Source organism: Giraffa tippelskirchi, chromosome 13 (assembly GCF_054371585.1).
Source record: "Giraffa tippelskirchi isolate mGirTip1 chromosome 13, T2T-mGirTip1v1.2.pri, whole genome shotgun sequence".
In the NCBI taxonomy this organism is placed as follows: domain Eukaryota; kingdom Metazoa; phylum Chordata; class Mammalia; order Artiodactyla; family Giraffidae; genus Giraffa; species Giraffa tippelskirchi.
The window spans coordinates 93,642,315-93,666,180 of record NC_137287.1 but is presented as its reverse complement, the minus strand read 5'-3'; the positions used below and the strand labels follow the sequence as shown (position 1 = coordinate 93,666,180).

Here is a 23,866-nt window from a genome sequence, read left to right as displayed (position 1 = left end):
TCTGTTGTGGCTTTGTTCACAATGATGTTTTTCTAATTACATTTACTTCTTGCTTTCATCTTTAATAACTTTCTTCTGCTTATTTTGGGTCTGTTTTATTTTTCTAGCATTTCAAATTGTATGTGACATTCTCTTTTATTTAGACTTCCGTATTTTGAATACATTTGATATTTAAGGCTAGAAGTTTCCATTTGAGTTCCACCTTGGGTAGATAGCCTATTCTTTTTGATACATAGTGTTCTCATTGTCATGCATTTAAAGACACGTTTTGATTTCATCTTCAATCTCAGAATTAATAGAAGTGAGTTTGAAGATTTCCAAGTAGATAGACTTATTTCTTTGTGTCTGTTGGATTCATTTCCTTTTAAGAAAATATTTATTTATTTGGCTGTATCGGGTGTTCATTGTGGCATGTGGGCTTAATTGCTCTGTGGCATGTGGAATCTTTGTTCCCCAACCAGGGATGGAACCCTCATCCATGCGTTGCAAGGTGAATTCTTAACTACTGGACCACCAGGGAAGTCCCTTTAGTTTCTTATTTTGAGGTATTGTGGAAAGTGAGTGTGGTTTTGTTATTTGGAATTTTAGATCTGCTGATTTGTAGATTTGATAATTTCTTGTTTTTAATATTTTTTGAAGCATATGTCAGGGTCGTATCAATTATACTTTTATATGCACATGACATAATTTCTTTTTGTCCCCTAATAATGCTGTTTGTTTGTTTGAATGCTTTGTAGACTGCTAGTATTGTATTTGCTTTCTGTTAATATTTGCTTGATAGAGTGGAGTAACACTGTCCAGGCATTTGTTTTGCTTATCCGAATTTAGCTGTATAAATGTGACAAAGCATGGTGCCAATAACTCTGCTTACTGCTTTAGTCAGTGAATATATAATGGCAAGTGAGTTCAGGGATGGTAGACCACTGTTCGGAGGGGCACCCCTTATATTGTGAGCCCTTGATAAATGCAATGTTGGTCTTGAAACATAAGGTTTGACTTTTACTGTATCATGTTTCCTAAATGTAAGTCAGCTGCCCTATCAGTCTCCAGTGAGGTGCTTAAGATTTTGCTTTACTCATTTTTGACTGAATGTCATTTTCATCTTAAAGCATCCAGCTCCTCCTTATGGGACTCCAACGTGAGTGTTGTACTGTTTATTTACCTTCAATCGATTTGTATTATCTTATTTTAGATGTCTCTTTTTATATAAGCATATAGTTGAATTCTCTTTGTTTTTGAACTGATTTTTTTCCCCCTAGTTGTTTGAAGGTCATATGTTCATTTTCTCTTCTGGAGTTGCCTGTAAATTTTTAATACATTTACACCATCACTTCTTTATTCTTGTTTAGAAATAATCAGAATCTATATCTTCTGTTCCCCCACAAGGCAGAGCTGCTGCTTGCTTTGACTTCCCTCTCCTTTCTCTTCCCTCTTCGACTTCCTATGTTGAAATCGTGTAAGTATTTTAGTTCCTTATTGCTTATTTTCCTAAAAGTCAGCATATATTGCTTCCTGTGCTTATCATTGTTCCTTATAACTCATATCATCTTGGGTGATTTAAAATATTATATTGGAGTGTATCTACTAACTGTTTCAGAGAAGGTCTTTGAATAGTAAATGTTGAGCTCTTCCATGCGTGGAATTGTCCTTCTCTTGCACTCCCATTTGAAAGCTGATTTGACTGAATATGAGTTTCAGATTATTTTCCTTATAACTTTGCTAGTGCTCTGTTGTCATCTAGTGTCTGTGTTACTGATGTGAAGTCTGATTTCACCTTTATGTGATCGATGTATCTTTGTAGGAATTCACTTTTTTCCTTTGGGAGTTTTTAGGATTTCCTGTAATTTCAATAAGATGTCACTGTAAATCTTCCCTTATTCCCCCCAGAAAATTTCTAGAACTCCTAAAACATAGATGTTGGACTTTCTGGTTTTGTGTTTTATATATCTTATCTTTTTTTCATACTCAAGAGGCATTTTGGGAGAATTTCTTAGTTTTGTTTCCCATTTGTTTTTTTCTGCATCTTTTGTTATTAAATGTAGCCGTTGAACTTTATTTTGGAAATAAATGTTTTCATTTTTCTATTATAAAAGTGTCTTTATTGAATATAATTTACATATAGTAAATTATATTTACTCGAAGTGTACAGTTCCATGCATTTTGATAGATATATACAGCCATGAAGCTCCCCTCTTGCCCCCAACAATTAAGATTTGGGTTATCACAGAGAGTTTTCTCCTACCCCCGTACAGTCCTTCCCTCTCTCCCTCCCTAAGCCAGTGATCGGCTTTCTGTCAGATGCAGAAATGTTTAGTTTGCATTTTCTAGAGTTTGATATAAATGGACTCATGTATTTGTGGAGAGTTTCTTTCCCTCAGCCTTTTATTTTTTTTAAATAAGTATTTATTTGGCTGTGTTGGGTCTTAGTTGCGGCATGCCGGGATATTTAGTTGCCACTTGAAAACTCTTAGTTGTGGTGTGTGGGATCTAGTTCCCACATAGGACCGGGGATCAAACCTGGGCCCCCTGCATTGGGAGCCTGGAGTCTTAGCCACTGAACCACCAGGGATATCCCCACTTACCCTGTTTTTGAGAGTTACTTGTAGCTCAGCTGGTAAAGAATCCGCCTGCAATGCGGGAGACCTGGGTTTGATCCCTGGGTTGGGAATATCCTCTGGAGAAGGGAAAGGCTACCCACTCCAGTATTCTGACCTGGAGAAGTCCATGGACTATACAAGTCCGTGGGGTCGCAGAGTTGGACACGACTGAGCGACTTTCTTATTTATTGTTATTATCTTAAGTGTATTGTTACCACCCCCCAGAATCCTTTTTTGGTTTTGAAAGCTTCATATATCACGCAAAATGCTGGGTTGGATGAAGCATAAACTTGGAATCAACATTGCTGGGAGAGATATCAATAACCTCAGATATGCAGATGACACCACCCTTACGGCAAAAAGCAAAGAGGAACTAAAGAGCCTCTTGATGAAGGTGAAAGAGAAGAGTGAAAAATTTGTCTTAAAACTCAACATTCAGAAAACTAAGATCATGGCATCCGGTTCCTTCACTTCATGGCAAATAGATGGGGAAACAAGGGAAATAACGACAGACTTTATTTTCTTGGGCTCCAGAACCACTGCAGAGGGTGACAGCAGCCATGAAATTTAAAAGATGCTTGCTCCTTGGAAGAAAAGCTATGACAAACTTAGAAAGTGTATTAAAAAGCAGAGACATTGCTGGCAAAGGCCCATCTAGTCAAAGCTATGGTTTTTCCAGTAGTCATGTATGGATGTGAGAGTTGGACCATAAAGAAGTTTGAGCACCAAAGAATTGATGCTTTTGAACTGTGGTGTTGGAGAAGACTCTTGAGTCCCTTGGACTGCGAGGAGGTTAAACCATTCAATCCTAAAAGAAATCAAACCTTGAATATTCATTGAAAGGACTGATGCTGAATCTCCATACTTTGGCCACCTGATGCGAAGAGTTGACTCGTTAGAAAAGACCCTGATGCTGGAAAAGATTGAAGGCAGGAGGAGAAGGGGACAACAGAGGATGAGATGATTGGATGGCATCACTGACTCAATGTACATGTGTTTGAGCAAACTCCGGGACATGGTGAAGGACAGGGAAGCCTGGCATGCTGCAGTCCATGAGGTCGCCAGGAGTTGGACGTGACTGAGTGACAAAACAACAACCCCCCACCCCCAACTAGGAAATTAACATTGATACCACAGACCTTATTTAGATTGAACCAGTTTTACCTTAGCTCTTTTGTGAATATGTATTTAGTTCTGTATACTTTTATCACATGTGTAGATTCTTGCAGCCAAAACCATACTTGGCAATCATATCTTAATTTCTAATTTTTCTTTATGGCAGCTTCTTCATTTTTAAAATTAATTTATTATTTTTTATTGAAGTATAATTGATTTACAATAGCTTATTTTTCATGGATGAAATCTCCTTTTACCTTGGCTGATATATATGATTCTCTTAAAGCCTCCTCTTTGTTCCTGCAACTGTTTCTTAAGATGTTAGCATCTTGTTTTTGTGGTGTTGACTTCTCTTTTGGTAATTCTGGTTTGTAAAGTGATGGTCTCTGGTTTAAGGAATGCTATTCTGTCAGTGGCTGCACTGTCAGTTTACTCGCCTGTCAGGATAGGTTGTAGGGGAGAGATGGAAATATGGCCAGATGTAGGGGCTTCCCACTTCTGAGTAATAGTAACTGTGTGGATGCCATACTGATTGTGGAGCTCAAGTGCCTGTGCTCAGTGAAGAATTTGCCTCCTTGGAGGCCGAGGAGGGGAGTGACTGGCCTGTCCACTTGTGCCAAATGCGTTTTCCCACCATATGACTTATAACTGCACCAGAGCCTGCTTCTGTTTTCCCATGGCAGCTACTCCATCGACACCTTGAATGGAGCATCCCTCTGCTTCCCCTACCTTCATAGCTGCTCCCCATTTTAATAGCATTTTTCTCTTGAGGGTTCTGGACAGTTACTGCCTCTGTCAGCTTAGTTCTAGTGATTGTGTCACTTCTTGTTTCTCAGAATTATTTTAGAAATAAAATAATTATCTTTTATCTTTAGTCATTTCTAGGATTTAAGATGAGAGGAGAAGACATGTATAGCTAGTGCAGTTTTATCTTGATCCAGTCTCCTTAAGCCATTTTTTGGGGGATGGATTTTTTGGGCAGTGGTGTGCTGCATGGCATGTGGGATCCTAGTTCCCCGATCGGGGCTTGAGCCTGCACCCCCTGCATTGGAACTACGGGAGTCTTAACCACTGAACCTTCAGGGGAGTCTTGGGGTGGAGTTTTGGAGACGGATATTTGAGTCACTGGTAAAGAATCCACCTTACCAACGTAGGAGATGTGGGTTTGATTCCTAGATCAGGAAGATCCCCTGGAGAAGGAAACAGCAGCCCTCTCCAGTATTCTTGCCTGGGAAATCCCATAGACAGAGGAGCCTGGCGCAGGCTACAGTTCCTGGGCTCGCAGAAGAGTTGGATGCAACTTAGCAACTAAACAACAAATTTGGGTGTTAACTTTGAAACACCTGTTCTATTGATGGCCATTTAACCCTGATTGATTGACATCAGAATTTGAGAGAAGTTGACCGCTGGATCTTATATGTTACACAGGGTTCGGAATTTCCTCTGCCCCTAAGTTGGGTTGGCTGTCACTGGGATATTTTTCTTTTTGATCTTTGTAGTTTTTTTTATAGATTTGCTTCCAGATCAGACAGTCATATTTCTTCTCCCCCAGATCCTTTTGTTTATATATTGTATGGTTCTTGGAAACCTCAGGTTATGAAGTGGTTAATCTAATAAGTGTGAATTTAGTTTTCAGGGGGAAAAAAAGCTGTTTTGACTTTTTTTTTCCTTTCCCCATTTAGTTTTTCCCTGGTTTGGCTTGGATATTGGTGGAACCCTGGTCAAGCTGGTTTATTTTGAACCCAAAGACATTACTGCTGAAGAAGAAGAGGAAGAAGTGGAAAGTCTTAAAAGCATTCGGAAGTACCTGACCTCCAACGTGGCTTATGGGTCCACGGGTATTCGGGATGTGCACCTGGAGCTGAAGGACCTGACTCTGTGTGGACGCAAAGGCAATCTGCACTTTATACGCTTTCCCACTCATGACATGCCTGCTTTTATTCAAATGGGCAGAGATAAAAACTTCTCGAGTCTCCACACTGTCTTTTGTGCCACTGGAGGTGGAGCGTACAAATTTGAGCAGGATTTTCTCACAGTATGCATTTTTTTTAGCTTATATACAATTTGTGGTAATTTGATTGTTAAAAATAATACCAATAGCAAGTGGTGGAATTGTTTCCATCTCTAGTGGAATTTGAATTTTCTTGAGTCAAATTAAGATTAAATAGTGATAGGAGTCGGAGAAGGCAATGGCACCCCACTCCAGTACTCTTGCCTGGAAAATCCCACGGACGGAGGAGCCTGGTAGGCTGCAGTCCATGGGGTTGCTAAGAGTCGGATACGACTGAGCGACTTCACTTTCACTTTTCCCTTTCATGCACTGGAGAAGGAAACGGCAGCCCACTCCAGTATTCTTGCCTGGAGAATCCCAGGGATGGGGGAGCCTGGTGGGCTGCCGTCTATAGGGTCGCACAGAGTCGGACACGACTGAAGCGACTTAGCAGCAGCAGTAATAGGAGTTGCCATTTAGAGATTGTTGTATAGTTTACTTTTTGCCCAATTCAGATGAGTTGAGAATCAGAACCACTAAAAGTGTAGCATTTTGTTGTTCTTTTAGTATGAAAAAACAGTAAAATTGTAATAAGCAGAGTAAGGAACTACCAGTGAGGAGCTAATATCATTGTTTTGAACAATTAAATTGAAAAATAATTTTTAAAAATTAATGTCATTTCATGTTATAAAGTTGTTTTCAGTCTTATCTACCACATAAGTTTTCTTAATCTCCTTAACCGTTTCTTGGCAGTTTTACTGTTTAGAAATATGAGGAACTCAGGTCCAAAGCAGTGTTTTTTTTCAGGCCTCAGGGCTAGTCAGAGATGGTTGACATTGCTGTATGGGCTTAGTCGCTCAGTTGTGTCCAACTCTTTGCAGCCCCATGGACTGCAGCCCGCCAGGCTCCTCTGTCTTTGCAGATACTCCTGTCAAGGATATTGGAGTGGGTTGCCATGCTCTCCTCCAGGGCATCTTCCCAACCCAGGGATCGAACCCAGGTCTTCCGCATTTCAGGCGAATTCTTTACTGACTGAGCCACTGTAGAAGCACCATTCTGTTTTCCCCAAATGCCTTTTGATGTATCTTGAGCTGCATGCTTGTTACCAGGAGTCTGGACACTAGGGGGAGTGCCAGTGGGCACTTGATTTTGTTTTCATTCAGTAAACATGTGTAAGGCCTTGAGGCTAGGTCTTTTGAGGGTGGATATGGGAATAGATGGGAGAAATGATAAATGAATTTGCCAGGACTTTGATCTTCAGTGTGCAGTGTAGATTTAAAATATCTTCAGTGACCATGGTTTTTATGCCACCAATGAAAATGTTATTGCAGAGATTCTGTCTTTGCTTATGTTATTTTTCATCTACCTCCTTGCTTGAGTGTCATTGTGTGTTTGTGGCTTTGTCTTCTTTCTTTGTCCTCTATCTTCTTTCTCCCATAACTGAGTATAACCATAATATAGGATTGACATGAATTTTAAAATGAGGTTTTGCTTGAATTTTTCGTAGTTTTTGGTTTTCAGTGGTTTCTTTTCTACCTTTGAGTTAATGGGAAGATAGCAGAAGAGGAGGTCCCCTTCCTTTGAGGTTGTAGTGGACTCTGGATTGTAACTGATAGGTAGGTAAGGCTGAAACGGATAGGCATCACTACCTCGATGGATATGAGTTTGAGCAGGCTCCAGGAGTTGATGATGGACAGGGAAGCCTGTCGTGCTGCAGTCCATGGGGTCGCAAAGAGTCAGACACGACTGAGTGACTGAACTGACTGAAAGGAGAAAACCTACATATTTCTCTAACCTGTAGAGGTGCCTTTGGAACATATTCAAAAACCATTCAGACTGTTACCAGAGAATAAGGGCTTCCCTCATAGCTCAGTTGGTAAAGAATCTGCCTACAATGCAGGAGACCCGGATTCAATCCCTGGGTGGGGAAGATCCCCTGGGGAAGGCAATGGCAACCCACTCCAGTATTCTTGCCTGGAGAATGTCATGGACAGGGGAGCCTGGCAGGCTACAGTTCATGGGGTCACTAGAGTTGGATGTGACTTAGCAACTAAACCACCACCAGAGGTTGTGTGGTAATCCAAGGAGAGAGGCTGAGTAGATTTTAGACCTTAGGAGTTGCCTCCTAGGCTGTTGGGGTTTCTAATCTGTATGCATCAGTGCTGTTCTTGAAAACTGTATGAAAATGAAATGCTTTACAAATCCTGCTTGTGCATTGGGAGTGATGATTACTTAATAAACCACAGTGAAATATTTCTAGTAGTATGGAGTTTATCCTGTCTCTTTTTTAATATGAATCAGATTTCCTTATACTGTATTGAGTTTTCTTGTTGGTGCAACACCTACATTATGAGTAATTTGATGAAATAACCTGTGTATTAGACATATAACTGTCAGTTAGGCTGAGATTCATTAGAAATAATGGCACAACAGGACAGGAAAGATTAAAAGAGGTCTTAGTTGGCATACAGTGGCAGAAAACTACTTTGATTTCAGTTAGGCCACTAGTGTAAAATAGTTTAGCTTTGAAATGAAAATGCTGACATTAAGTGTCAGGAAGTCAAAATTGAATTCATTGTGACAGGGAGGGCATGAACAGATGAAACAAGGACAGTGATGAACATTTTCAAGGGCTTGAGTTTTATCAGAGGAGTAACAATATTATTAATTAGGGATTAATTAAGGATTAAGATGAAGTTACCTATTAACTTCCATCTCTTCTGGATCAGAATAAACTGAATGTAAATGTAATCAAACAAGAGTTGAATTAAAGGAGGAGGACTCACGGGCCTGAACTTGGTTGTAAACAGAAATAGTAGTTTTATGGAGTTGAGGCATCTTTGTTGCATATATTGAATAGATAGATATGCTGGTAGCATTTGTTTGAAGGTTGGGGTAGAAGTTCATAGGTAAAAAGTGAAAGTTTATATCATCTCTCCAAAGTTACCACTGTTAAAGGTTTGTGTTATCTTTTTTGTTTTTCTGTGCATGACTGTGTATGACATATACATGGGCATCTAAACATGGTTTTAAAGATAGGCAGATTGAATCATATTTTATAAAATATTTCTCAGCTTATTTATTTTTTTGACTTGTCTTGGAGTTCTTCCCACTTCATCTTAATTGAAGAAAGATCCTCTTCATTCTTGGAATTTCCCTGGTGGTGTCCAGTGGTTAAGACTCTGCACTTTGACTGCGCAGGGAATGAGTTCTGTCCCTGGTGGGGGGCTAAGATCCCACACACCACACAGCATGCCCAAGAGAAGGACAAACAAAAAAGTGTGCATAAGGATCCTCTTCATCCTTAATTACTATACAGTGTTCCATAATATGAATAATAATTTAATCCATCTTTCATAATTATTTAAATGAAATTAACTTGATAACACTTATTTATGTATTTATGGCCCAAGAAAGACTTATTTTATTTATATACCCACAATACAAATAACATTGTTCCTAACTTTCTAGTGGTTGTTTCATTGCTGCTTTTGTCCTTTTTATGGACAACATCCAGTAATTATTTATATACAGTCATTTAGATCATAAAGCAGACAACATTAATGTTATTTGCCTCTATCACAGGGACTCCAGTATATGGAATTTTTATTCCATAAGGCTTAATTTGAGTGGTGAATTCTCAACTGTGTGATCTTATGACTAGAAAATGACACTTTTAACTTTAAAATTTTGATTGTACTAAACTCCCTCCACCCCCCGCAGGCTATCACCAGTTTAAATAGTGAAATATTTTACTTTCTTATTGGACACTTTCAGTCCTTTGTTTTTTGGCCACACTGTGCAGAATGTGAGATCTTAATGCCATGACCAAGGATTGTACCTGGGCCCCCTGCATTGGAAGGTGGAATCTTAACCAATGGATACCAGGGAAGTACCCTGGCCACTTTCAGTCCTTTGGCCGGTTGTTATTAATAGAAATTGTGGCCTACTTTAATACTGCTCTATAACCTTGAAGGTAGTCTTTGGAAGGTAGATGTTACAGTCCTTGTTGCTCGCACCATATGTTTCTAGGTCCTTGCATCTTAGATTTCTTAGAATCTGCATTCTGATGGGGCTGTGACCTTAGCTGTGCTCCTGCCCTGTGGTCCCCATAAGCAGATATCTTGTTTTCTGCTTGGATTTTTGGCACATTTCTTCAGCTCCTGCGGTGGTTTATAGGTAGACTGTATTGGATCTGTGGGAGCAGGAATCATATCTTGTCATTCCTTCCCTATATTTGTCGTCTCCAGACAACAAAAGCAGATCTTTTCTGTAGTTCAGTTCAGTTCAGTTCAGTTGCTCAGTCCTGTCCATCTCTTTGCGAGTCCATGGACTGCAGCATGCCAGGCCTCCCTGTCCATCACCAACTCCTGGAGTTTACTCAAACTCATGTCCATTGAGTCAGTGATGCCATCCAACCATCCCATTCTCTGTTGTCCCCTTCTCCTCCTGCCTTCAATCTTTACCAGCATCAGGATCTTTTCAAATGAGTCACTTCTTTGCATCAGGTGGCCAAAGTATTGGAGTTTCAGCTTCAGCATCGGTGCTTCCAATGAACACCCAGGACTGATTTCCTCTAGGATGGATTGATTGGGTCTCCTTGCAGTCGAAGGGACTCTCAAGAGTCTTTTCCTACACCATAGTTCAAAAGCATCAATTCTTTGGCATTCAGTTTTCTTTATATAGTCCAGCTCTTACATCCATACATGACTACTGGAAAAACTATGGCTTTGACTAGACGGACCTTTGTTGGCAAAGTAATGTCTCTGCTTTTTAATAAGCTGTCTGTGTTGGTCAGGACTTTTCTTCCAAGGAGCAAGCGTCTTTTAATTTCATGGCTGCAGTCACCATCTGCAGTGATTTTGGAGTCCCCAAAAATAAAGTCTGTCACTGTTTTCATTGTGTCCCCATCTATTTGCCATGAAGTGATGGGACCAGATGCCATGATCTTAGTTTTCTGAATGTTGAACTTTAAGGCAACTTCTTCACTCTCCTCTTTCACTTTCATCAAGAGGCTCTATAGTTCTTCGCTTTCTGCGGTAAGGGTGATGTCATCTGCATAACTGAAGTTATTGATATTTCTCCCAGCAATCTTAATTCCAGCTTGTGCCTCATCTGGCCCAGCGTTTCTCATGATGTACTCTGCATATAAGTTAAATATGCAGGGTGACAATATATAGCCTTGATGTGCTCCTTTCCTGATTTGGAACCAGTCTGTTGTTCCATGTCCAGTTCTAACTATTGCTTCTTGACCTGCACACAGATTTCTCAAGAGGCAGGTCAGGTGGTCTGGTATTTACCATCTCTTTAAGAATTTTCCACAGTTTGTTTTGATCTGTTCTGTAAAGCATGCGCAAATAATACACATCAATGAGCACTTTTATGGTTTGTCTTATGTAGAGGGGATGACTTATTAAATGGAATTTTTATTGCTGTTTGGCTTGTTAAAAAAAACTGAATATATTTTTATTTCATTACAGATAGGTGATCTTCAGCTTTGCAAACTCGATGAACTAGATTGCTTAATAAAAGGAATTTTATATATTGACTCAGTTGGATTCAATGGACGGTCACAGTGCTATTACTTTGAAAACCCTGCTGATTCTGAAAAATGTCAGAAGTTACCATTTGATTTGAAAAATCCATACCCTCTGCTGCTGGTGAACATTGGCTCTGGGGTTAGCATCCTAGCAGTATATTCCAAAGATAATTATAAGAGGGTCACAGGTACCAGGTAGGTCTTTTATATAAAGGTCATTGTTTATTCTTGATATCATAATGGGTTAAAACTGAATATTCCGGTATTGTGTATCAGTACATCTTCAAGAACTTGTTAAAATTATATGAAAGGTATATTTCTGTGGGATTATGCAAGTAAATATTGTTACTCTTTGAAAATTATGATTTCATGATCTACTTTTCTTTAATCTCTAGTCCTGAAGTTTCATTGCCATAGTTTTACAACATATTTCATCAGCCTCATTGAGCCCATGGTCCCTGCCCTCAGTGTATGCTGTGTATATACCATAAAGTAACCAAAGCCACTAGGTGGCATTTAGAAGGAGAGGGCAAGGCAAGATCTAACCTTCGAAACTGGTCTAGACTTTACATGTATGCATACATATATGTAGCTAGGGGATGTTGTGAGATCTAGAAGTTGAGGTACTGAGCAGTGGAAAGATAATTGGGGGAGGGTAGTTAAAAGGGAGGATTAGGTGGCAGATGAACATAAATAACCTTTTGGCTTAAGGATTCATGATCACTTGAAAAACAGGAGCTGGAGATTGGGATAAACATGTTTCGAACATGTGTGAGTTAAAGAAGGAAAGGAATAACTTTGGGAGAGAAAACATATTCATGGAGGAGTTCTAGTAGGGTAGTGGGGGCTAAAGACCCCGGATGACAGGACTCTTGGATGAGGGTGACACGGGGCTTGCACTTGGAGAGAGAAAGGAAAATGGTGCCACCATGACCCTGGTGGGCTGATCTGTACCTGAGGCTCCTGGTACCCAGCAGGTGCCCAGCCCGCATTGGGAACGTAAGGAGGTGGGCCCTGTGTTTTGCCACTGTTGGCTTATGTGAACATGTTATCCTCCAAGTGTCTATTAGGCACTTTGTTTTTATCTTTTCACAGACTTGTTTTCTACTAGTGGCATCTGCATGATGGAGATGGGGCAAGATTGGATTGATACATGAATATGGTTTTCAGTTCATAAATACTACTTTCCTCTTCTTACTTTGAAAAATGTTTCAATACTATGTTTGTTTTTAATCACAGTCTTGGAGGAGGAACTTTTTTTGGTCTTTGCTGTCTTCTTACTGGTTGTACCACATTTGAAGAAGCTCTGGAAATGGCATCACGTGGAGATAGCACCAAAGTGGATAAACTAGTGCGAGACATTTATGGAGGGGACTATGAGAGGTTTGGACTGCCAGGCTGGGCTGTGGCTTCAAGGTAAGGGAAGGGGGCATGTGTGCTCTAAGAAATAAAAGATGGACTGTGGAATGTTAGCAGCCATAAAAAAGAACAAAATAATGCCATTTGCAGTAACATGGATGGACCTAGAGATTCTCATGCTGAGTCAAGTAAGTCAGAGAAGAACAAATACATGATACTTCTTACATGCAGAATCTTAAAAAAAGCTACAAATGAACTTACCTGCAAAACCAAAACAGAGTTGCAGATGTAGAAAATAAACTTTTACCATTAAGGGGGGGGGTGGGTGGTAAGAGGAGGAGGGAGGGATAAATTGAAAGATTGGTATTGACACATACACACTACTATACATAAAATAGACAACTAGTAAGGGCCTACTGTATAGCACAGGGAACTCTACTCAATACTCTAATGTCCTATATGGGAAAAGAATATAAAAAAAGTAGATATGTGTGTTTGTATAACAGAATGACTTTGCTGTATATCTGAAACTAACACAGTATTGTAAATCAATTATATATATATACCCCAATAAAAATTTTAAAATAATACGGGAATAAAATATTAAGTATTCGGTATGTTTTTTACTCTTTAAATAGCTTTGCATACTATGAAGTCACCTGTTTAAAGTGTACAATTTAGTAGTTTCTAGTATATTTATAGAATTTTGCAGTCATCTTTGTAATGTAATTTTGGAATATTGTCATCATCCCAGAAAGAAACCTTGTTTCCATTAGCTCTCTCTCCCCATTCCCTCCCTCTTCCCATAGTTCCTGGTAAACACGAGTCTGTTTTTTGTCTCTATATGGCATCATACAACAAGTGATTTTTGTGACTGGCTTCTTTGACTTAGCATAATATTTTCAACGTTCATCCATGTTGTAGCATAAATCAGTATTCTGTTCCTTTTATTGCTGAATAATGTTCCATTGTATTGATATACAACATTGCAGTTATTTTGGGTTGTATCTTTTGGGTTTTAACTGCCTTAACAGGTGTAAAAGGATGTATCATTTTGATTTGTATTTTGCTGATGACTAATGATGTTCAACATTTTTAAATATTTAATAATAAGTTTAATATTTTAATAAACATCTTTAATATTTAATAAGATTTGGCTTATGGGATCTTCCTGGACCAGGGATGGAGCCCATGGCCTCTGCATTGTCAGGCGGATTCTTATCCACTGTACCACCAGGGAAGTCTGGGTGCAAGACTTTTAAGAATAGAAAAGGCACTTGTATACTTGCTTGCTTACTAATTTTAGGTACTTTGTAAATTCTGTAGATTTCATTTTCTGTGTTTGCACCATTTGCTCAATGATAAGATCCCTTTTGTGATTGGTTGGGTTTGTGATCCAAGTCATAGCTATTTATATATCAGTTTAGCTCATCAGGCTTCCCTGGTGGCTCAGACGGTAAAGTGTCTGCCTGCAGTGGGGGAGACCTGGGTTCGATCCCTCAGTGGGGAAGATCCCCTGGAGCAGAAAATGGCAAGCCACTCCAGTACTCTTGCCGAAAAAATCCCATGGATGGCGGAGGAGCCTGGTAGGCTACAGTCCATGGGGTCGCAAAGAGTCAGACATGACTGAGTGACTTCTCTCTCTGCGCGTCAGGTACTTTGAAAAACTTGATCTTCTAGGGAAATTGGAAACTCTTAAAGTAGTTTACTCAGGGACTCAGCTGTCTGTACTTTGCTTTGCGCCGATAAAGCAGTTTACCAGATATGAATGTGACCATTCAGCTTAGTGGAACAGCTCTACAGTTGGGGGAAGATCACTAATTGAGGCATGTTCCTGGAACTTAGCCTGGTTTCAGAAGGAGCATGGTGCCTTCAGTGGATCTGAATGTGCAGATGTGTGTGCTTAGTTGCTCAGTCGTGTCCAAATCTTTGCAACCCCGTGGACTGTAGCCCACCACGCTCCTCTGTCCATGGGGATTCTCCAGGCAAGGATACTGGAGTGGGTTGCCATACCCTGAACCCAGGAATCGAACTTGGGTCTCCCCATTGCAGGCTGAACCTGCAGGGAGGCCCATACCTGGTATCAAAGCTAGATTTCATAGAAACCTCAGGGAATGCCATTTGCTCATTCAGAATGCTTGAGTTCTTGAAGTTGCATTTCTTTTTGAGCAGGTGTTCTATTATTTTGTAATAAAAGTTTGAAGATTTGAACAGTGTTGCCCTGAAAGTTACTTTTATCTTAGTAAAGTAATGTTAAGTCTGTTATGCTGTTTTACCTTTGGTTTAGCAACCAGTTATTTATTTTTTTTCCATCACAGCTTTGGAAACATGATGAGCAAGGAGAAGCGAGAGGCTGTGAGTAAAGAGGACCTTGCCAGGGCGACTTTGATCACCATCACCAACAACATTGGCTCAATAGCAAGAATGTGTGCCCTTAATGAAGTAAGGGGACATGGATTTCTTTAGTTGCTCTGAGGAAAATACAGAACTTACTATGTGGGCCCCACCTTGTATACAACGTCTGTCTTCTCCGAACAGTGCCTAAATGTAGTTGTAAGTGGTGGATTTTGTTTCATTGGCATAGTTAAAATGCTTCACGTATAGATTAATCTTAACAGATCTTTACTTTCTTACTCAAGATAAACACTGCTACTGTCTAGAAGTAGAGCAGAAAGCAGAGGAACGTAGGGAAGGTAGCCAGTTTTGCAGATAATGGGGACTGTTGGGTGGTGGTGAAGGGTGGCGATGCTGAATGTAGATACCATGCTCACTGTTGAGCTCAAGAGTCCCTGGGAATGAATCCAGAGGAAGGCACTGAAGCTGGGAGAAAACTGAGTGGGCCGAGGAATGCCCGCCCTGCTCCCCTCCAGCTGACTGCAGCAGAGCTGTCTTTGTGCTTTCAGCTTCTTTACAGTGCTGCCTTGTAGCATTCAGGTCAAGCAGCATTGTACAGGGCTATGAAAGAACTAAGAATGGCCTTCCCTTGAGGATCCAGTTGGTATAACTTGTCCCTATTTATACACTTTTGTTTAAAATAAGGCTTTTAAATAGATAATTCAGGCATGTGACTTAAATCTCAAGTTACAAAAGGATTGTCTCATTTTTAATTAAAAAGATACTGTATTTTTATGAAATTTAAAATTCTTTATTTGAATGTTTTAACACTTCTGTTTTCTTTGTTGCACGTTCCTTTTCCTGTGCTTATGTATTTTAAGATATTTTAGTTGATGTACATACAATTTTGTTTTTTACTTATGTATTATAAATTGCAGGGTTGTATATTTGATTTCTTTTTATATCATAAGTCATTCACATAGAACTGGGCATTTGGTTGCTTGTCAGTGCTCTGCGATAAAGCATTTTTAAGCGTGAAACTATTTCCTTGGATGGATTTATTTATTTATTTTTTTGTTTATTTTTGTTTATTTGGCTGCAATGGGGTCTTCTTGCGGCATGTGGGATCTAGTTCCCTGACCAGGGATTGAACCCAGGCCCCCTGCATTGGGAGTTCGGTGTCCTTCCACTGGACCATGAGGGAAGTCCCTGAATTTATTCTGGATAAGGGATTTATTCAGGAGTGACATTTCTCATCTAAAGAATATCATACTTGTGGGACTTCTTTGGTGGTCCAGTGGTTGAGACTCCATGCTTCCAATGCAGGAGGCCCAGGTTTGCTGCTTAGTCAGGAAACTAGATCCCACATGATACAACTAAGACCTGGAGCTGCTAAGTAAAGAGATAAAATAAATATTTAAAAAAAGAATACCACGGTTATGAATCTTGATGGATATTGCCAAGATGCTTTGCACAAGGGCCACACCATTTTAGATCATTTTTAGCAATGAATGAATCGATCAGTTTTACCACAACTTGACTAATATTGGGGGTTAGTTAGAATTTATGCTAGTTGTTTTGCTGACTTTTTTTTCTTTTATTGCCTATTTAAAATACAGTTTTATTTAAGACTGTGTTTTCCACTTACAGTGCTTGTAAAGTACAATGTTATTTCCTTTCCTTGTGTGCATATTCAGCAGTATCAAGAATGCCCAGTTGTTTACTATAGGACCTCAACTTTAAAACTGCCTTGGAATTTGCTTGTCCTTCAATGTTTTGTGTGAAACAACGCTAAATCCATACTAAGTTGGTGTAATCAAACTTCAGTGGTGGGCCCAGATGGAGGTGCACCGCCACCAGGAAGCCCCCAGGCATTCCTCCTGGGTGGCCTCCAGTGCTCTGGTACAGCTTGGTAATGATAGAGTTGCAGGCTTTTTTCCAGCTCTGTCTGCTTTTGTTTAGATTGTTCCTTCACAGTATGCAGTATGTAAGATCTTGGGTCACTCAGACATCCAAGGAAGGAAACTGTCAACATCTAGAGTCTTTGCTAACTTTTAATGGCTCTAAAATTTTTACTTTTTTTGCTCCTTTAGTGAGGTTGAATTTTTTTGTGTATGATATTTTCTCTTATAATTTGTCTCTGTGTTACTTCTTTGAATTGGTCTTAGTTTTTTTTTTTTTTTTACTTATCTGTATAAAACTTTGTATTTAATTGTAGTTACGGTTTGTCATGTTAATTCAAATGCTCTTCCTAATCTTTATTCTCCTGTGACATTTTCTGGCATGCTTTTAGTTTAGAGTTGTGTGGGGCTCAAATTTAAGTAGCCCTGGATCAACTGGAATAAATGTAAATACTTTTTTTTGATCAGCAGTTGACTTACTAACAGAAACTATGTACACGATACTCTCTTTGGGGTAGCTTTTAGAGAGAACAGAAATTAACATGAAAACTAATTGCCTTTTTTTGATGTGCTCAGAACATTAACCAGGTGGTATTTGTTGGAAATTTCTTGAGAATTAATACGATCGCCATGCGGCTTTTGGCATATGCGTTGGATTATTGGTCCAAGGGACAGTTGAAAGCACTTTTTTCGGAACATGAGGTAAGCAGAGTTGTTTGCTGTGACATGTTACCTTCCTAAAAGTCATGCTGTTCACGCAGTGCTAGAATTTGAAGCAGTACTTATTATTTGTTTCTGTACTTGTATAATATGGTTAACCTTGTTCATGTTCAAAAGCTGTTTCTTTCCTGATTTAATGCAGGGTAAATATTTGGTTAATTTCATTGTGAGCTTTAGCAATTTTAAAGAAGAAAGTCTTGACAAACATCCAGCTATATTCCTGATGCCATTTTCTTTTCCAAACCATCCTTTGTATTTTCCCCATTGCAATTTGTACTTACATTGTAAGTGTACTTAACTCGGAGTTCTTTTTTCATTTTTCGATGTCAGTTTTTATCGTATTAATATAGTTCTTGTGCCAGTTATTTTATTTAAGATGTATGTCCTAAAACCAACTCCATCAATAAAAAGCATTCCAGGATTAGAGCCACGCTGTTGTAAGAACTTAACACAGAGGCTATGTGAAAAAGAATAATTGAATTGCTCAACCTGATAGCCTTCTTTGGAAAGTGTCTTTCTGATTTGAGGAACAGTAAAACCAGAGCTATGAAAGGAACTTTGTCTTTCCTCCCCTTGGTTTTGGGGCAGTTGGACTCGTTCAAGTGTTAAAGTGGATTGTAGATAGTGTTAGCATGAACACTTTTCAGAATTGTGTTTGCATACGTACTTTATGATATGAATCCTTGATGAAGTTTGGTTTTCCTCCCTGGCTAGCCTGTTTGCTGTTTGTCCTTGTATTTTCCATTTTCATTTAGGCTTCTGGCCCTAGTGTTGATCTCTGTACTTGTGGAGCTCTGATTATTTTAGGTTCTCTGAGTCATGAAATATACTTCTGCCTGCACACTGAAGTCATTGTGATTACTGTTGTGAAAGCTTTGTATAGATTGTTTTCAAGCCTTTCTTTTTCATTGTTAACTATTCTCATCTTACACTTCTTGGCTTGTAACAACCTCTGTCTTTTACTAAATAGCAGCTTGGGTCTGGAGTGGAACTCAGTATAATGGTTAACTTTATCCCTTCTTTTGTTGTAAAGTAAAACCCAGATATAGAAAATCATGTAAAACAAAGTGTGTAACTGTTATGACTCTGCATTTCCACTGCAGGAGGCGCTGGTTTAATCCCTGGAGTGGGAACTAAGTCTGTGCATGCTGCAGGGCATGGCCAAAAAATTTAATAATAATAAAGTGAACACCCTTGAATGCTGTCCTCTGGCTGTGATTGAGGGTTTCTGAGTGTTGTTGAGTCTTGTTCAGCTGTGTCCTCCTACAGTTTCTGACTTTGTCATAACACGTCTGTGTGGCTGCTTTTTTTTAAAATTTATTTTTAATTGAAGAATTGATTTACAATATTGTGTTGGTTTCTACCATACACGAACATGAATCAGCCATAGGTATACGTATGTCCCCTCCTTCTTGAACCTCCCTCCCACTTCCCATCCCTCTAGGTTGTCACAGAGCACCAGTTTGAGCTCTCTGAGTCATTCAGCAAATTCCCACTGGCAGTTTTACATGTGGTAGTGTATATGTTTCAGTGCTACTATATTTGTCCTGCTCTCCTCCCCCACCCCAATCCCCTGTCCACAAGTCTGTTCTCTACATCTGCATCTCTATTGCTGCCCTGCATATAGATTCATCAGTACCACGTTTCTAGTTTCTATATATACATGTTAATATGCGATATTTGTTTTTTCTCATTCTGACTTCAGTCTATATAATAGGCTCTAGGTTCATCCACCTAATTAGAACCGACTCAAATGTGGTCCTTTGTATGGCCGAGTAATATTCCACTATATATATATGTGCCACAGCTTCTTTATCCATTCACCTGTCGGTGAGCACCTAGGCTGCGTCCGTGTCCAGGCGGTTGTAAATAGTGCTGCAGTGAACATTGGGGTGCATGTGTCTGTCTCCTTCAGGTCTGCTTTCCTTAGGGTATTTGCCTCGTAGGGGGATTTCATGTGGAAATTTTATTCCTAGTTTTTTAAGGAATCTCTATACTGTTCTTCATGGTGTTTGTATCAATATAAATTTCCACCAATAGTGCAAGAGGGTTCCCTTTTCTCCACACCCTCTCCAGCATTTATTGTGTGTAGACTTTGACGATGGCCATTCTGACTGGTGTGAGGTGGTATCTCATTGAAGTTTTGATTTGCATTTCTCTAATAATGAGTGATGTTGAGCATCTTTTCATGTGCTTGTTAGCCATCTGTTTATGGCTATGGCTATGTATATCTTCTTTAGAGAAATGTCTTTGTAGGTCTTTCTCCCACTTTTGGATTGGGTTGTTTGTTTTTCTGATACTGAGTTGTATGAGCTGCTTGTATATTTTGGAAATTAATTCCTTGTCAGTTGTTTCCTTTGCTATTATTTTCTCCCATTCTGAGGGTTGTCTTTTCACCTTGTTTTGAGTTTCCTTTGCTGTGCAAAAGCTTTTAAGTTTAATTTTTAATTTTTGTTCATTTTCGTTTTGTTTTTATTTCCATTACGCTAGGAGGTGGGTCATAGAAGATCTTGCTTTGATTTATGTCATCGAATGTTCTGCCTATGTTTTCCTCTAAGAGTTTTATAGTTTCTGGTCTTATGTTAAGGTCTTTAATCCATTTCGAGTTTATCTTTGTGTATGGTGTTAGGCAGTGTTCTGATTTCATACTTTTACACGTAGCTGTGCAGTTTTCCCAGCACCACTTTTTGAAGGACTGTCTTTTCTCTATTGTATACTCTTGTGGCTGCTTTTTTTTTTAGAGCCAAGAAATCGAGTGAAAGGGCAGGCCTCTCTTGTGTGGCCGCATGTTCTTTGGAGAAGCTTTTCTTGGAAAATAGACTGAACCTTAGTTCTTTATAATATTTCAGAGACTTATCATATGTTCTTCTATTCCACAGCAAGTCTTTCAGGATCTTCCCATACTCCTTTTGCGTTCACTTTTCTCTCTTACAGTGCTTTACTGTGTGATCACATCCTTTGGAGACTGATAGATTCTGTATCATTGTACGATTATTCTCTGGTTGTTACTGGCAGTTTCTTTCTGCCAGTATAGGTTTTGTCTCATTTTCTGTTTTCTTTTTAATTTATTCATGTCTTGGTTGTTTTTGACCTCGATTGCTTACTTCAGGAGGTGGTCCAGCATGGTCTTCCTTCAGCCGCTGCTTCTCTGTCTCACGTCTCTGCCTTCCCCTCCGATGCCTCTGTTCTTCAGATGTTGCTCCTCTGACCTCACCCCTCTCTACACGTTGCCTGAGGGTTCTGCTGCCCTGCTCCAGATCTAGACATCTGGTGAGTGTGGCTGCTTGGCCGCCTAGGGCACCTCAGCTTCGCACATCCTGTATGGAGCCCCCTTCCTTGCTCTCCACATCTCTTGCTCCTGTGTCCTTGTTCTCAGGGGTGGTGTGACCAGATATGGGGGAGGGACCTCAACCTTGCTGACACCCTCCTTCTCTTCTTCAGGCCAAGTCTTGAACCCATCCCACCCCGTTCTTTGCTCTCCACCTCCAGCCCAGCAGGGCCCTCACCGTCTGTGACTTGTCCCTGCTCCTCCTCCATTGCACTTCTTGTCTCATCTTCCCTTCATTCTGGAATTGTCTTGAAATGCTCCGGGCCCCCATTACTTCTCATCGCCTCATTCCCCAGGAGATGGCCCAGGTAGTCTCTCTTAACCAGAGATAATGGCCGCTGTGGGCCTCAGAGCTTGTGGAGCCCCCACTGAGGGCTCTGGTCTGATGTGCCAGAGTGCCCTCCCCTGCTTGGGAGCTCCTCAGAACTTCTCTGCTGGCCTTGGGCTCAGCAAAACGGGTGTCAGGAAATGAGTGGCAGGAATTAAGGGCCGTGCTGGCTTTAATACTAGTAATCATATTTATGGTAATATAAGTAAGTCTAAGGAGAATTGCTCTTATTTTTCTTTCTTTTTGTTTTCAGGGTTATTTTGGAGCTGTTGGAGCACTCCTTGAGCTATTGAAGATCCCCTGACTGTTACCTGGGGAGGGGTTCCTGGAACCTTCCACAATGGGATCTGTGGATGGACTTTTTTTTTAAGACTTACTCAGTTTTATGATTGTGTACTACCTGAATCAAAGCGAGAAAGGACAAGTGTATTTTTCTAAGTCATCAAGATAAATTCTTAAAAATTCAGTCTGAACTAATAACCAGTAAGGAAATATGTATGTATTAAAAAAAAAAAAAGTGGACCATGTTGGTGAGGATTCTCTGTATTTAAGTTGCTCTTCAGTATAGCTTTGTTCAACTTGCTGTGTAGTTTTGAAATTCAGCATTACTCAGTGGAGCCACTTCAGGAGAGAGCTGTTCTTTGTTTGGCTGGCTTTGGTTTATGTCCTGTTGAATTTGGTAAATATAAGGCAAGCAACTCTGTATTACAATCTAATCACACTTTTGTCAGTGTGGCCTTGGAGAGCGTCTTCTTTGCATTAACTTGGTGTGTTTAGCCTTGTGTGAACACTGAAAAACGTTTCAAGGTTCTGCAAACTTATTGGGTAGGTGAATTCTTAATTCTGTGCCTGTAACTTTTAACAAGCTACTTTTGGAAGGGCAGTTCCAGGTTGTTTACACTGTAGATCCTGGGAAGGTCTGTTTGGAACGACAGGATTTCTCCCTTGGGCAGGATTTCCTTGGGTATTGGACGGATTATGGATGTGACAGAAGTGAGTAAGCTAGTAGAAAAAGCATATCTGGAAGGGCCAGACAGAAAAAACAGAAGGGGCCGCTAGTATTGACATCTTTTCAGGGAATGGGGGAATCTGGTTATTTCAGGCCAGTAGAAAGGGAGGAATGGAGCTGTCCATCGATTAGCCCATGGAGAACAGGGCAGGGCTTCTACTCCTTGCCTTGTGCTTGCCTGAAACTGCCTGGGAGTTTGCCTCAGTTGGATATAGTGGAGGGGCTGCATGTGGGAGGCTCAAAAGGCTGTTTGAGGAAAGGCAGATTTTTAGATGGAGTCTTGGTGGAGGTTGACTTTGAATCTTTTGTTTCTGCTGTGCAAAATGATTTAAAAACCTCCTTGGAGAGAGAGCAACATTTATATCTCATTTTGGTATTACTCGGTGCTTACATTTCTGATGAAGGCAATGAAGGATTTATATAAAGCAGCCTTTGAAACAGAAGGAAACCCCAAGGCTCTCTGGCCTCTTTGTGCCCCTTGGCTTCAGGCGAGGAGACTGGGAGGGACCACATATGGGAGGCAATGTTCCAAGGGACAGAGGGGCACAGGAGAGTGGGGTTGGATCACTGAGGGAGGAGGGAGTTTGACCCCACAGCCCCCTCCCTCTCTTGGCTGTTGTCAAGAGTCATGGTCTGCCCACCTGCAGGGAGGGCACAGCCTGCATGGGGTCAGCCCAGGGCCATTTCCCAAGGGGGCCACCTTTGCACACTTTCCTGGGCACGTGTATGCTGTGGAGCTGGAGGGACACTGGGGGATGGGAATTGCAGCCCAGGTCATGTGATCAGCTTCCTCTGCTGCTGCTGCCCCTCCTGGGCCTCAGCCTGAGTCACCTCCAGTCCTGTCCTTCTGCCTTCGGCCCATTCCAACCATGTGCTTGTAGCCCCAACTTCTTCCCGCGGCCACCAGAGTCAGTGCCACCACCCACTCACTGGTACCATAGTCATGCTTTTCAAGCCCCTTGGCACCCCAGACCCTCTTTCCTGCTTCCACTGGGCAGAGAGAGGGAACCTGAATAAGCCTGATTGCTGCCCATGGACACCCAGGTTGGCCTCTGAGGCCTCGTGGGGTCCTGCCTTTTCTCCTTGCACTTACTGTGTTCGTGAGGCTGTGCCAGTGCTTTTGTGGGTCGTGTCACACAGCCCTTGTCATCCCCACAATTTAACAGAAGAAGGAACCTGCCCAAAGTCACACAATTAGGATCCAGTAGAGCCCCCTTTCCTCTTACGCTTTGCAGTTGCCTTCCACCTCCATGGATTCATCACTTCCTGCTCTTGAGAAACTGCTTCTGTGGCTACACTTTGTGCTTCTGATTAGCCCATCCTTTTAATACAGTGAATTTCATTGCTAAACCTGATGGACATTTCATTTTCTCATCTTCTTCAGTTCTGTCATTGCAGACCACACTTGCTTTTTCTTTATATCTCCTAGGCCACTTTGTCTCTGCCAGTTTATTCTCCACTGAAGACAGAGATTGCAGCTCTCAGGCTCAATCCTGGATTTACTTAAGCAGACATCACTCACTTTGATTTTCAAGGTAGCATGTCTGGCCCAGCCCTTGCCTCTGAGCTTGTCTCAAGGCAGTGACTGCTTCCCCCCACCCCCCCTTTCCCCTTTTCTCCTGTATCTTAAGGTCATCTTTACACA

At 40.7% G+C, this 23,866-nt stretch overlaps 1 protein-coding gene across 7 annotated transcripts in view; it reads left to right on the top strand.

Moving 5' to 3' along the window:
- The window catches only part of PANK2 (pantothenate kinase 2), a 34,810-nt gene extending 12,885 nt beyond the window's left edge, over positions 1 to 21,925 (top strand). For 4 of the 7 annotated variants that reach the window (XM_081558843.1, XM_081558844.1, XM_081558840.1 and 1 more), the window contains 6 exons: positions 5,396 to 5,748; positions 11,184 to 11,437; positions 12,482 to 12,658; positions 14,920 to 15,043; positions 17,413 to 17,538; positions 21,466 to 21,925. In XM_081558843.1, the coding sequence (XP_081414969.1) occupies positions 5,396 to 5,748; positions 11,184 to 11,437; positions 12,482 to 12,658; positions 14,920 to 15,043; positions 17,413 to 17,538; positions 21,466 to 21,516 (1,085 nt within the window). In that variant the 3' untranslated portion in view covers positions 21,517 to 21,925. Of the gene's footprint in view, positions 1 to 5,395; positions 5,749 to 11,183; positions 11,438 to 12,481; positions 12,659 to 14,919; positions 15,155 to 17,412; positions 17,539 to 21,465 lie in introns of all 7 variants that reach the window. The other 3 variants (XR_014073678.1, XM_081558846.1, XM_081558841.1) reach the window with 3 other exon arrangements.
- Positions 21,926 to 23,866: the final 1,941 nt, after the last annotated feature.